At 33.9% G+C, this 14,903-nt stretch overlaps 1 protein-coding gene across 7 annotated transcripts in view; it reads left to right on the top strand.

Moving 5' to 3' along the window:
• Window positions 1–14,903, top strand: part of LOC138700161 (galectin-4-like) — an 85,954-nt gene that overhangs the window by 56,242 nt on the left and 14,809 nt on the right. For 6 of the 7 annotated variants that reach the window (XM_069826570.1, XM_069826574.1, XM_069826571.1 and 3 more), the window contains one exon: window positions 10,584–10,709. The exons of the other annotated variant lie outside the window; for it this stretch is intronic. In XM_069826570.1, coding sequence (XP_069682671.1) covers window positions 10,584–10,709 — 126 coding nt within the window. The remainder of the gene's footprint in view (window positions 1–10,583; window positions 10,710–14,903) is intronic. 7 annotated transcript variants of the gene reach the window in all.

The following is a 14,903-nucleotide window of genomic DNA, read 5'->3' on the forward strand; positions in this document are numbered from 1 at the left end:
AGACATCATTAAAACACTTATTTCTTTACAATGAGGATATGAAAATAATACAGAATGACTCCCTAAGAAGAATATTATGTTATTGTGCTCACATTACATAGCTGACGATTTTCTTAATTTCCTTCACTATTTTATGGTTAGTTGTAGATGACTTCTTTTCTGCCCTTGTCGGCATTTGTTGAGAGCTTTCGTGATGATCGAGTTCTGGAGTATCATTCAATAACGAATGGATCTATAGGCCTTCTAGAGATCTTTTCGTTCAGTATATTAGCAAATGTTTGTGCTACGTTTTTGAACAATCCCATGCTACTCCTTAAACCACTTATCAAATTTTGTAAACCACACGAAGCCAGTCAACAGAAAGACGAATATTTCTCCGTGAAACACACTGTAACGAATCGGATTTCTTACTTTCATAGGTTTTTTCTTCACTATAGAAGAACATTAAATCCAAACGTTTGAGATGGGCAGGGCATGTAGCACATATGGACGAATTCAGAATTGCATATAGAATGTTAGTTGGGAGACTAGAGGGAAAAAGGCCTTTGGGGAGGCCGAGACATAGATGGGAAGATAATATTAAAGTGGATCTGAGGGAGGTGGGATATGATGGTAGAGACTGGATTAATCTTGCTCAGGATAGGGATCAATGGCGGGCTTATGTGAGGGTGGCAATGAACCTCTGGGTTCCTTAAAAGCCGTAAGTAAGTAAGCATAGAAGAGTTTGTTTGCAGTACACACACACACATAGATATTCCTTCTTCAATCCATATTAAGGATTATGGAATAGACAGACTTTCGGCTAAGTTTATTATTACAAACTGTATATTGATTATTTATTTATATACTGTTAAATTAAGGACATCACTTGTTGTGTTCATTTTGTATTGAAATGAATAGTGACATTTATATTAACTTTAAAGGTTCATTACTTAAATGCTACAAATTTATGTTTTTGTAGGTGATGATAGGAAAGTTTTGGAAAATCTAAAGCAAGCTAGGTGCAAAGAAATCTCAAAGAAACTACCGACAGAAAATCTAGGATAATCGTAAACCTTGAAACGACATAACACATTATAAGTACAATGACTTTATTACAGTCCTTTTTGAAAATTACCATGCCACCACTGATAGACCTTCCACACGCAAAGAATGTCAACAACTCTACACAGAAGTCAATCATCCCCAATTGAAGTGGAGTGAGGCTGACCTCGTATTTTCCTTACTTACATATGCAGTCTATTCTTGTGTGGATTGTTGTGCTTTTCGTTCCTCCCCCCCCCCCCCCCCACCTTTTTCAAATTCTTTTTTTTTTTTTTTCCTCGAAATATGGTATTTTTTAATTAGTTACTTTACAGCGCTTAATCAATGGCTTTGGTTATCCAGTGTCTGAATGAGATAAAGGTGGTAATGCCAGGAAATTGAGTCCAAGGTCCAGCACCGAAAGTTACCCAGCATTTGCACTTAATGGACTGAGGGAAAACCACGGAAAAAACCTCAACCAAGTAACTTGTCCCAACCAGGATTTGAACCCAGGCCCATTAGTTTCATGGTGAGGCATGCTAACCATTACTCCACAGCTGTGGACGAAATATCATTTTATCTTTACATACGCTAATTAGTCTAATTCAGTATTATTATGAATGCAGTAAAGAATTTACCAATGCCCTGAGAAGATTTAAAACTCTAAATAGTTTGAGATTTACTTATAATCTGCTTTCATTTTGGAAGTGTATTTGAAGAGGCTGGACGTATGGAAAATTCCAATATATCATCATCCATGAAACAGAATGTCAGTACTATGAAGGACTCTACAAAGAAGGTTAATGAAAATTTCGAATATGAAAATGTTGGGCATAGTCGAAAAAGAAGCTAATATTAACTGAAGAACAAAATGGCGGCTATATTTGAATATTCTATTATTCTTATATAAACTTACATTGAATAATGGCTAAGTACTGCTTCACAGAGCAGTGAGAATTGATTAAATTGTGACAGCAAAAACTGCCCCCCCCCATTAAGGTTTTAATTGGGATATATAAAAAAATAGTTTATGGAATTGACCTCGAGATAACTCGCCCAAGTAGCATCTTCACTGAGCCTGAATTCCACTTAGAATTTTACTGCACTCATTCCGTCAGATCTCGCCCTCTTAGTCACTCGTAATGAGTGCACCTCTGCACATTAGTGGGTTGGACATTGTGCCACTGTCACACATCTGTGACACAGTGCATGAGGGTTGGCCACTAAAGGGAAACTAAGAGGTGCAGCTTAAACTGAGATGATTCAATCCGGCATCGGAATTGGAATCCGGTGAGGCTTAGTAGATAGAGCATCAGTATGTAGAGCTGAAAACCCGGGTTTGAATCCCGGTGCCGGAGAGAATTTTTCTCTGCTCCACCGATCCTTCATCATATGATAACGCAGAATTCCTGCACGGAAATATCATATGTACTTATCGCAATAATTTGAATATGCATGCCACATGATTATTTTTTTACTTTTGTGACCCACAAGAACAATAGACACTGTTTATAGCACACGAAAAATTGATAAATCAATTATTCTAAATCCTGAAGAAAAATCATTTTTAAAAAATAAAAAAAGCTAAGTATGCCTAACTACTAGTACAGAGAGAAGGGCATGGAACTTAACAAGCCATTGCTCTTTAAATTTTAAAACCCATTTAGACTAACATTTGGGACGTAAAATTTTGTGGAGAGATTCCCAACACCAGTGAGGGAAGTGAGACTGTATGTGACAGTATGGAATACTGCCACTGGTTTCTATGGCCAGAAAACATACTGTTAGTGAAAAAATGATGTACTGTCACTGAAAAAATGTGATCGTAAAAATTTGTTTATACATTTCTTCACAGCAAAGAGTACTATCTGTTTGCTTCGTAAATCTAAACCACAGCCTTCTGGAACAGAATTCAATGTGTATTTAGACACGTTTATTTGATAAGCTCAACCCATGGAATGATTACAGCGGTAGTATTTCAAGTATAGAAGACTGTGGTCTGTAGCTTGTGGTGCCCATTGTCGCCAATTTAGTGACTGTGAAATTTTTTTGTTGCACTTTTTATTAATAATTAAGTAGGGCACTTTGAAGCTTTAACATTATTTTAAATGATAAGTCTCAGAGGATATTGTAAAATGATCTAGTAAATAACTGAAGTAACTTGAAATTATTTTATTAAGAAATGTAATGTGTTGCGTAAGCTTCAAAGATTCGCGTTACTGACTGCACGAAACAATTTATTGTATACATCATCTATGTCTATGTTGTAAGGAGGGGGTATGCCTTTTTTTTTTTTAAATCGAGGTATGCCAGAGGAAAATCTTGGGGTAGCATACTGCCTCTGCTTTTTTCCCTCTTCCCTCACTGCCCAACACTATGTAATAATTTTTAGACTAGTTTTTAGAAAATGTGACTTTTGGTCAATTTGGACCTATGTACATCTCCCCTTAAGTTTGTAGAACACAATTTTTGCTCGCAGATTTTTTTTTTTTTTTTTTTTTTTTTTTTAGTCCTTGCATACGAAGCAGGAATTTATTTTCATCGATTCATTTTTATTTATTTAATTTTATTTATTTATGTGTTTGTTTATTTATTTACTTACTTACTTACGTACTTACTTACTTACTTATTCGAACAAAGTGTGTTAAATACACAAAATATGAAAATTATTAACTTTATAATTTTACCTTAGTTAATACAATGTTTTTATATATAATATCCTGTAGTTCGTATGAAATTAAATGCTAGTCATTATGATTAACCATTAGGTCTACTAATGTTCCATGAATCTACAGTGCTTAGAATCATACATTTGTCACACAACCCATCACATTCCTTAGATTTGTACCTCTCTGTTTGGAGTTTCTTTGCTTAAAATCCCATTCTGTTGACATCTTCCCACTCATCATTTCTCTTCCCATTTGCTATAAACTATATTCTCTACTACTCTCACTTTATCTATTGTTACCACATGGCCTGTTCATTTCAGCCTTCTTTTTGTATCTGTCATTAAATCTTTGTTTAACTTGTTCAATTTATAATTTTTCCTCAATCTTTGTAGTCCTTATTCCATTACTAACTCTTTCAACAAAGTAGAAGTTTATAAATTTAAAATTTCACTTCTGAATCACTGATACAGGCAATATGCTGACAATACTGTCATAATAAGTTATTTTCATGTTGTAAGTTACAAGCAGTGCTGTCATGGGGGCCATATAGACCATATTATGTATGGGGTATGGGAACCTAGAATTTTTTAGTGGATCGTATGGGAAAGAGAAAATTTCTCCCATATGGAGCTGTACAATGTATGGGTGCCTAAGTTTTGTACATGGAGATCTGTACTGATCTTAGATAATCTTTTGCTGTTCCTAATATAATATCTTATTTGACCTTCATAAACATAAACGGTCCACCACTGTAGTGCTGAAATGCAGAACTGTATATAAAAGAATGGTGTATTTCCAGAAAAGCTCACCAAGGAAGGTACACTTTTCTTTTGCTTCACTGGCTTCTGTATGTTGTATATACTGATAAACACATGTTTTTAGTTTGCAGTCACAAATACTTTTAACATAAAGACAGTTTGATACCTGTTTATTCTAATGCACTGTTGTAACACTCCCTCTACTTGTTACTGATTACCAACGTAGCATGCGAGAGGTCCAGGACGAATTACTAGGAAAATTATCTGTTTCCCTAGTATTGCGTTCTGGACCTCTCAAGTGTCATATTTGTAACTGGTGGTGGAGGAAGACTTACAACAGTACATCAGAATATACCGTACGGGTAAGTGTTAACCTATTTTTATCATGAAAGTATTTGGGGTGCAAACTAAAATTACATGTTTATCACTATATACATCTCATTGAAGCCAGTGAAACAATGGAAAATTGTGCTTTCTGTAGTTGTTCTGGAGAATTACCCAAAAGATGGTTGGAAAAAACCTATAGGGTCGATTTCTAAAATGAGGTCTAGACCACGGCTTTTAAACCGCGATCGAGGTCTGAATCCTTGTGGATTTCTAAAACGATGTCGAGACGCGGCTCGAGAACAAACCGCGGTTCATGATTTTTGTATATGGCAACTCAGCAAAGAATCGATCTTTATTCATGATTGACAGTCGACATTAGAAAAAAATGAGCAACGGAATTAATATTTGTATTGGAAGATTGCAGTAATTCTTTTGTTCCGAGGTAAGTTATTGTTATATTTTCTAATTTACAGAAAAAACGTGCGTTTAATTAATAATCTAAATTTAAATGGATTAATGTGACAACAAAAATCAATTAAAACTAAATGAATTATGGTTCTATTTTCAGATATCCAATCATGTCGAAGTTTCGAGAGGAAGATAAGCTGGTATTGGCAGAAATATGCCGAAAATATCCTATTTTAGTAGATAAAGGATACAATAATGAAATAATAACGAAGAAAAAGGAAGCTTGGTTGTCGATACAAAAAGAATTTAATTCATCGACCCCAGGAAAGCCAGGGAGAGAAATAATACAATTACAAGGTCAGTATACCCAATAGCACTACATTGTAGCTGAAATATTCAGGCAGTACTATCTGTGGTATGCAATTGAATTTGAATTATTTTATACGAGAATTGTTCATACACACGCACACATATTGTGTATATAAAATGAATTTAATTCTATTTATTCATGATGTAAATAAAGTATTTAAGTAAATTCATGTCGTTTGTAATAGTATTTATTTGAATATTATATTGTATTTTATCTATACAAAAATAACATAATTATAGTTATAACATCTACACTGCATAAATTTTACGTGTACAGGTTTGTGGAAGAGATTAAAAATGAAAACGAAAGCCGACATGGACGAAGCCAGAAAAGATGCCCAAAGAACTGAGGGAGGTCGTGCTAAACATCTACCAGAAAAATCACAAGACATTCTGGCAGAAATGTTTCAAGGACAATTTGATCCTCTAGCAGACACAATGGGTGATGACTTTATTCCATTTCAGGTACGTCTACATTACAATTTTGTATGCACTTAATGCATTTTAATAATAATGAACGATAATTTTGTTAGCACCACTGAAATAATGTAATTATTTTAAACTGTAGGAGGGACCCGGACCAGCAATAGAAGAGACAGAGGAGCCAATTGCAGTAACTAGTCCATTGGAAACAGAGTCAGATATACCTGTGAAGTAAGTGTAAACATAACACAGCATTTTAACATTAATAAAGTATTCGTGTTTGAAGCTTGTTAACAAAAGTATTTGTAGCCACATATTATACAATAGAATATGTGCGTACTGTAAGATATATGTAAGATGTTGTTATGATTTTTATTAATTAAATCGCATGCAAGTATTAGAAAAAGAAAAAAACAATTTACTACAGTTACAACAGCCTATAATAATAATTTATTTACATTGAGTATTTTCTCTTCTTTCAGGAATAAAAGGAAAAAATGCAGCAATGAAAACGAATTTCGCCAAAGAATTTTGGAGATGGCGGAGGATGAACATCGGGAAAAGATGGACATTTTAAGAATTAAAAAAGAGAAAGCTAAATTAAAATTATTATTGCTGCAAAAAGACTGTGAATTAAGAAACATCACGACTTAGTTTTATTTACGTTAAATTTATAGCTACTACACTGAGAGGCAAAAACTTGGATTTATTTGCATTACATTCATACTACTCTCATGGCCAAGTGCACCGACCTTGATTAATTTCGGCTGTTTCATAAAGACTACTAAAGTTTACGGGTATTAAATCTGCTTGTAGGATGTACCGAACTTAACGATTACTGTCACTGGCATTAGCTAGCAATCGAATTTAACCTCTCAGCCTACCGATTTCTCCCGCTGAATATAAAACTGAACTATCTTAGCCATTCCATTTGCCGATTGTTTGGTAGAGATGTTATGTAAATACAAAGAAAATTAATATTAAGTTTAATTACTCACTAAAACAATGTGGAATGGTACTGTATGCAGTGTTTAATAGTTCATAGTATTTTGTTGTTTAATTTGTAAATAACTTTTGTATACATGTAACTCTCATCTAAATCAAATTGTTGGATTCTTTGTAAGTTCATGCATATGTATATACACTTTTTGCTGGTTGAGTGGAAGAGAAGGCCTTACGGCCTTAACTCTGCCAGCTAAAATAAATCATTATTATTATTATTATTATTATTATTATTATTTATAATGATTCTTGTTTTCAACTTCCCTAGAATATTTTGTATGCTACATATCTCTTGTACAAATATCATTGAAGTAATTTTTCAAGCACTTCTAATAATAATATAATTATTTATAACGTTAAATAAATATAATTGATTTCATAAAACTGTTACATTATAGTTTCAAGTAAAAATACAGTTTTGTATACTGTACATTGAAACGTCACTTTGTGGAGCAGCTGAGTTATGTTCACCAATCAGCTGAGTTTTCTTATATGGACAGGAGGGGATGGAAGGAAGGCAAACTTGTGCTCGAAGCAGGTTTTTTATAGCAATAGTGGTTGTCTCTCTCTATGAAGTAGGGTGTTCCAATTCAAATTTTGTCATGCTTAAAGGAAAAGTACTTCACATTCATTTAATCGAAGATTTTGAAATAAAAGTGAAAATGCGTGTTTTAATAAAATATAAGTTTAATTCAGAGTAAAATAATATTTTATTTATGCACATGTTCAGTGACATAGTGGAAGGCATATAAATATTAGCAGCTGACAATTGTACATGTGAAGGCGATTGGAAAATTATAAAATCATTTTTTACCTTTAAGGGCGGATTTCAGTGCAAATAAAAAATCCTAAATTCTACATTTTTTGGTGTTGTTTTTCTTTGGATATCTTACTTTTATTTAATCACGTTGGCCTTCATGTCAATTCAATTAATCCAACTACAGCATTTAATCTTCAAAATTATCATTGCCGATTGTGTCTACCAGCTTGTATTCATTCAATTCAAAGTAATTAATTGTTGTTACTAACCAATTAAAGTTTACAGCTCTTAAGCAAACTTTTAACCATCTTTATCGTTAGTGCACCGTACTTGTGATTTAAGAGCCATAAAGTTGGCAATTATTGGTTGTTAAAACTTGAACAATATTGATGCACATGGCAATGAGAGGCAAAAAAACCGGGCCACTTGAAAACAGTACATTATCCTTAGGATCAGTTCATGATACATGAATTTCCTTTCATATATCACAAATCAACAACTAATTTCTCATATCTTAAGTCAACAATGAAATTTCTGACAAAAATGCTTTTTTGCCTCTCAGTGTATAACAGTTATGAAATGTTAAAACTAAAAAAAGTTCTGATCCATTTTGCTTGTTATAAAATAATTCTCCTAAAAATTAATTTTGTTACGTTGTTTTTCCTGTATAATGTTTTGTCAGTTGCTCTTCTTAAATGTATATATTTCAGTGTATTTATATTAAGAATTAATGTTGTACATTATTACTATGAAATTTGACTCATTAAAATTCGATATGTAATCTCAAACTATAAATTAGTATAAATGTGAGTTATTTGTACAATGGTGTTAGTAATTTTTTGAAAAGTAGATGTGAAATTGAGGAATTTATTCGAAATGTGTGTTGATAATGTGGTTTCTCCAGTTGATTCCAGCCATATTCTCTCTCTCATCTAGTACAGGGACAACATCAATTTCATCCAGGAGTGGCTTATTGTTAAAGTCTGGTTCTCTTCTGCGAATGGCATAATTATGCAGTATACTTGTAGCAATAATGATGAGCTGGCTAGTAGGGACTTTCGTTCTCAGAGTGTACTGCAGACAAGGAAATCTTCGTTTCCATATTCCAAATACTCTCTCCACCACATTTCTAGCTCGTCGATGGGCAGCATTATATCTACCTTCAGCAGCAGTGCGTTCACGAAGTACAGGTGTTAACAAGTACCTGGTACATGCATAACCACTGTCTCCAAGAAGATGGCCATTATATCTACCCTGATCTAGAATCGTCTTGATGGTTGAATTCCTAAAAATATGACTGTCGTGAGTCGAACCAGGCCATCTTGCAACTATATTTGTGATCCACATGTCAGCGTCACAAATAACCTGAAACATTACATTTATTTTTAAATTAATTAAAAATGTATTACAATTTATTAATTTATCTAATTTGTATTTAAATTAATCCAGTAGGAATGTTTTCACAAACCTGACAATTAATAGAATAAAAATGCTTTCTGTTAAAAAATATGAGAGCCTCTTGTCTACTTGGCGCCAAAATTCTGATATGGGTGCAATCAATGGCACCAATAATTCCAGGAAAATTATCTCTAAAAATAAAATTGAAAAGTAAATTGATAGAAAGTAACGTTATAAATAAGTACTCCAGCTTAATAGAATAATATACTGTAAGATAAGCTATGATATTAGAATTAACCGTTTTATTATTAGTAATTTATAGCTATTCTAAACAATTTGATAATTGTCTTTACCCTGATAGTTGAGAGAAGCGATGTTGAACTTGGGGGAGTTGAGCTCTTGTTGGGAAACAAATGAATCGTGGCTTTAATGTTGCTATAGCTCTTGAAACACTTTTTACAATTTTGCACGCTGTACTTTCATGTATACCAAAGAAGTCTGCAGTGACTACATGGAAAGCCCCAGTAGCATAAAACCTGAAATGAAACAAAATCATGTTTTCTTGATATTCTTGAAGGCCTTAAAGTATTAAATAAAATTTCCTAAACTACTGTAATGAGTAAGAAATAAGTTGTATTGTTTTATGGGCATAAAGGTATAATTAATAGGTATAAAATATTATATCTAACTTACCTCAAAGCAACAAGAAGCTGCAATAAAACTGGCAACCCGCCACCTCTTGCATTTCTCTGTAGGTTGTCATTTAGCATTCTTGCTAAATGTTGCTTTGTTTCCTTTGAAAACCGAAATCTTCGCCTGAAATTATCTTCGTTGTATACTTCGAAAGGATTATTCCTGTCCCTCAATACTCTAATCCGGGGATTTAATGCTTGTAGGACACAAATCTGCCTTCGATAATCATCCAGCTGATCTACTGCATCCATCTTGTATACATGAAGCCGTGGTTTTAAACCTTCCCCAGCCGTGGTCTCTGATCCAGACCATGGTTTCGAGCCATGGCTCAAAAAATTGAATGAGACCTCGTTTTATAAACCCAAACGCGGTTTAAAGCCATGGCCGTGGTCTAGACTTCGTTTTAGAAATCGACCCATAGTGTTGCACATATATCTCCCAGGATGCATGTGTGCCTCTACTGTGAGAGTTTCATAGAATCTTCTTTAACATAAAAACATTCATGAAATTATGGTTGGAGGGACAGAGAGAGAAGAGTAAATATATTTCAATGGCGAAAAATATGGAGTGGGGTGTATGGTCAAGAAAAAAATTACCATGACAGCAGTGGCTATAAGGTCCATTTATGCTTTGTGTGCATGAATTCTATATGCTATTTCAGTGTCATATCGCTATTATATATGTCTGCTTTAGCACTTGTTGATGTTTTGCTTATTGAAGTGTGAAAGTTCCTTCTTGTCAATTTATTTTCAGCCGCCACCATCTGGCTACATTCCAACCACATCTTCAAATAAGGGTGTTGGGGGGTTGTTAGACAAAGCAGGGGCAGCCATTGCAGGGGCACTTGGCACAGCTGGGGTCATGGGGGCATTGGGAGGTGTGAGTATTAATTAGTTCGAATTTGTGTAGAATGCATGTGATTATTTGCAGTCTTCGTGCGTCTTTGCATCAAGATGAATATCAAATTTTGTTGTGCCTTCTGATTGCAAGCTTTGATATCTCAGTTGATATAAGAGAGTGAACAAAGTATGCGATTAGTGTAAATAAATTAAAGAAACGAGGAAATATGGACTTTCTCTAATGTATTTTTTTTCCTCACTTGCAGTATGTTGGTTGATTCTGTAGTGAGAGTTGAAATTCTATGAGCAAATTGAAATCGTTGAGCAAGAAAATGAAAATATGACTTGATAAACGAAAATAAAAACAAAACAAAGCTAAAATATAAATGTAAACAAATACAAGCAAACAAAACTGAAAAGACTAAGGTATTTTTCACAATGCAAACTTATTTGTAAGAATAATGTTAATTCCATGATATGTGGCCATTCACAGTACATATACACAACCATAATGACATAAAATAAATTAGAAGCATCTTAATTCCGATCTTTTAAGTTTAAGTCAAAGTGAATAATTGAGTCCACCACAGAACTGGAATGCTATAATCATGGAAGATACTGAATAGAATCAGAGCACAAGATAAACCTGTTTGTCATCATTTTTCCTGGCATGTTCTCCATCCTTGAAGATCCCTACAAGGAATTAAGCAGTACTGCAAAACCTGGTTGCAGTTTCAGAATTGGCTTCCAAACCCTGTAGCACAAAATGTAAATAAAACTTTTTGCCTTGACCACAGCACACCACAATCGATTGTGTCAGTTGACAGTTCCACTCACTCTGAATTCTCAAATTTTCTTTCTAATATTATTCTTTACATAGAATTACTGTGTTTATGTTTAGGTTTGCATTATCAATATACCCTTAGTCACAGAATTTGAACTAGTACTCAAGGATTAACAAAATTTACTATGAGGTCTTTCATTTTTGTGGCTCACCAGCCAGGCAGAGTCTGGCAGGAACAGAACATTCTGCAAAAGTGCTTCATATTTGTATGTATTTCAAGCTTTTTCAATTGGTTTTGTGTTGCTGTAGATCTTCTGTAGAACACTACTGTAAATATAATTTTTATATTGAAAGAATATTTATGTTATCTATTCTTAACACATTTTGCATGTTGTCTGGAAGCTAATATTTACTGCTTATGATGTCTAAATGTTTTCCCTAAATATATTGATTACTGCAAGTAAAATAGATAAGCAATGTAAGCATGACAGATATACAGGATGATTTGCAAAGATCGTGCAGCACTCTACGATCTGACCAAAGACATTGTAGTTATATATCTAGATACACAATTGGCGCTGGTGTCGTGTACAAATTTGAAACCTCTTGTGCAGGTTCTCGCGATGCCATGTTTAGGGCGCACAAATAATTGTTTCAATAAAGCATTCAGAGTTTAGAAAATACCATTGAGTATATAGACGTTTTCTTTGTGGACATCCACCTTCTCTGTAATATAACTAAACTTATTTACGTATTTTTTAACGTATAATATAAAATAACAGAAGTAAATCTAAATACTGTAACTATATAAGCAAGGCTTTAAATATAAACACTTTATATAGCTCATCGTCCACATCAAGGCAAACATGTGTTGACAATATAAGCCTAATGTAATGCCTTACACAGTTGGCAGTGTTTTATTAATAATAAGGATAATAGTTAATACTAATAATTTTCTTTTCATATGAACTAGTATTACTACAATATGCATTTGTATTTCTCTTTGCTCTTTACTGTATGTGTCAAATAACTGTACAACGTCTTTGGTTACGGTATCAAATTGTTGCAGTCTTCTTTCGTTTCATATGAAACTAATGGTAACTAAGCTTGATTATGTCCATAACGTGGTCGCTTTAAATATTAATAGAATTTTTTCATTTATCAATTCAGATTGATTTATAAGATACACCAAACATATATATTAAACATTCAACATTGTGTAGTACAATCATCTGCTTCTCCCAAAACATGGTGGCAGACGCAAGCTTTAATTTGTCCCTACTCTAAACTTCTGTGCAGCCTCAGCTGTAGGAGCTTGGATCTGACTCCTGATATTGTGAAGAAAAAAGTTCATGTATACGATTGACAAAGATTGTGTAGTGTCTTAGGATTTGATTTCTGACGTCATTGTGATGAGAAAAAGTTCATATAAACATATGAGTAGGCTATGTCATACTTTTTAAATGAAATGTACACCCCCCTGAATGTTAAACATAAATGTGGGAATTACGAAGGTTTAAGCATTTAAATTATCTACAAAAATGGCACTGGGTGTACGGTATTATAAATTCATTAAAGAACATTCAAGTTATTACTCACCTGAAAAATCTGTATTAAAGCCAGTTTTCAAAGACTTCACCTTCTGGAGCAATACACATAGTTGCCCAACTGTGACCTGCGCACGCTGTGTTCCCTAACTTCCATTGTAGGCCACGACTCTCCATAGCTGCTAAGTAGATATGTTGTACCAACTCTTCTCACATGTTCATTCTCACACTGTACATGAGTATGCAGATATCGTTTAGGTGTGTGTATTTTGTGACAGGAATGCTACAAATGCTGTAGATGGATATCAAGGATATCCAGGTTCACGTGGTGTTTTCATTCGCATGTTTGTCACTGAAGGATACTGGTCCCTGATGCTGCAGTGGCATATGAGCGTGTGGTTGCCAGGAATGAAGGAGAACGCGAAAATATTCTCCGTATGATACGAATCCCATGCAAAGGGATTAAGAATTTGTCCTGTAATAATATAAGGATCTTCTATTGCAGTGGTGTGCAGTGGCTGCTGCCTTAGGGTAGGGTCTCCTTTTAGAGATAACTTAATGTCACTAGTACCTGTCAATATTTTATAATCCAGTTTTAGAAGCATATTATGTATTATAGTCATTAAATCATTCTAGCAGATTTTGACAGTCAGCACGAAACTAATAAAGAAATAACACAAAATTTTAAAGAAATCATATCTTGTTTACTTGAAGAAAACTGCATTCTTTGTTCTTGCTTTGTAAATGCTTTGATAATGTCACTGTAAAATATTGGGGGAATTTTAAGTTCTTGTAGCATCTTCTTTATTCATATCAAGGCTAGGTTGTTCAATCTTCCATACCTTTGTGTCGATAGTTCAAGTGATTTCATTAGTTTAAGGACGGAAATGACCTTTCGACTGATGCTGATGTGCTGGGTGTGAACAAAACAAATGATGTCACCTTTTACAGTTCAGTGAATTCCTTGTGGAGCCACTTAAGTTTCAGATGTGTAGCTAGCTCATGAGGGTATTTACCACGAATAATTTTTTCATATTGATTTACATTAAAATTTCGAAATTATCCCACCTCCCTTTTCTTATGTTTGAATTTTAAGTCTGGGGGCTCTAGCATAAATTTTCCCACAGTTACAATTTTGCTTTTTTCACTGAAAGATCGACAATCAAACGATATTTCAGGATTTTCTCTATTATGCACTTATTTTAAGTAATTATATGACACTTATGCTTCAATTTACATTTTTGCATCAACCATGAAATATTATTCATTTCTATTTTTGCATATCAATACTCTTGAAATTAGACATCACCACTAAAAGCGAACCTACTTAGCACCTACTAGACCGATATAACAAACCAAATGGTTGCATATAGAGAGCAAGCACGCATGTGTCAGAAGCCAACAAGACAAGATAGAAAACAAGAGAATGCTCGTTGCGGGTCTGGCTACATGAACACTGCTGGCTTTACAGCAGAACTTGTTGTGTGCCTCTAATGAGACAGCACGAAGTTAGGCTAGATTTCAAAGAAAAGGTAAATTGTGTAAAATAAATTGATATTTATTAGCTTTTGAAGTTACTAATATCTTTAAATACAGTTTATTGTTAATGTTAAAATAGCCAGGTTAGGTGCAGCATACCTAGCCCTACCCTGAATGCACACCTGTTCTATTGCTATCGAAGAATGATGTATTTAAATTCGATCAGTTAATAATATAATTGCTCCACAAGTATCAAGGTGATTGGGTGTTCCTCAAAGTAAGGTGTGGAGAACATTGAATGATAAGGTAATGTACCCCTATCATTTACAGTGAGTTCAACATATTCAACCAAAGAACTATTCTAGATGAATGCAGTTTTTTGCGTTGTTAACTTTTGATCTTGAGTTGTATCGGTTTATTTTGT

This window comes from Periplaneta americana, chromosome 5, assembly GCF_040183065.1.
Source record: "Periplaneta americana isolate PAMFEO1 chromosome 5, P.americana_PAMFEO1_priV1, whole genome shotgun sequence".
In the NCBI taxonomy this organism is placed as follows: Eukaryota; Metazoa; Arthropoda; class Insecta; order Blattodea; family Blattidae; genus Periplaneta; species Periplaneta americana.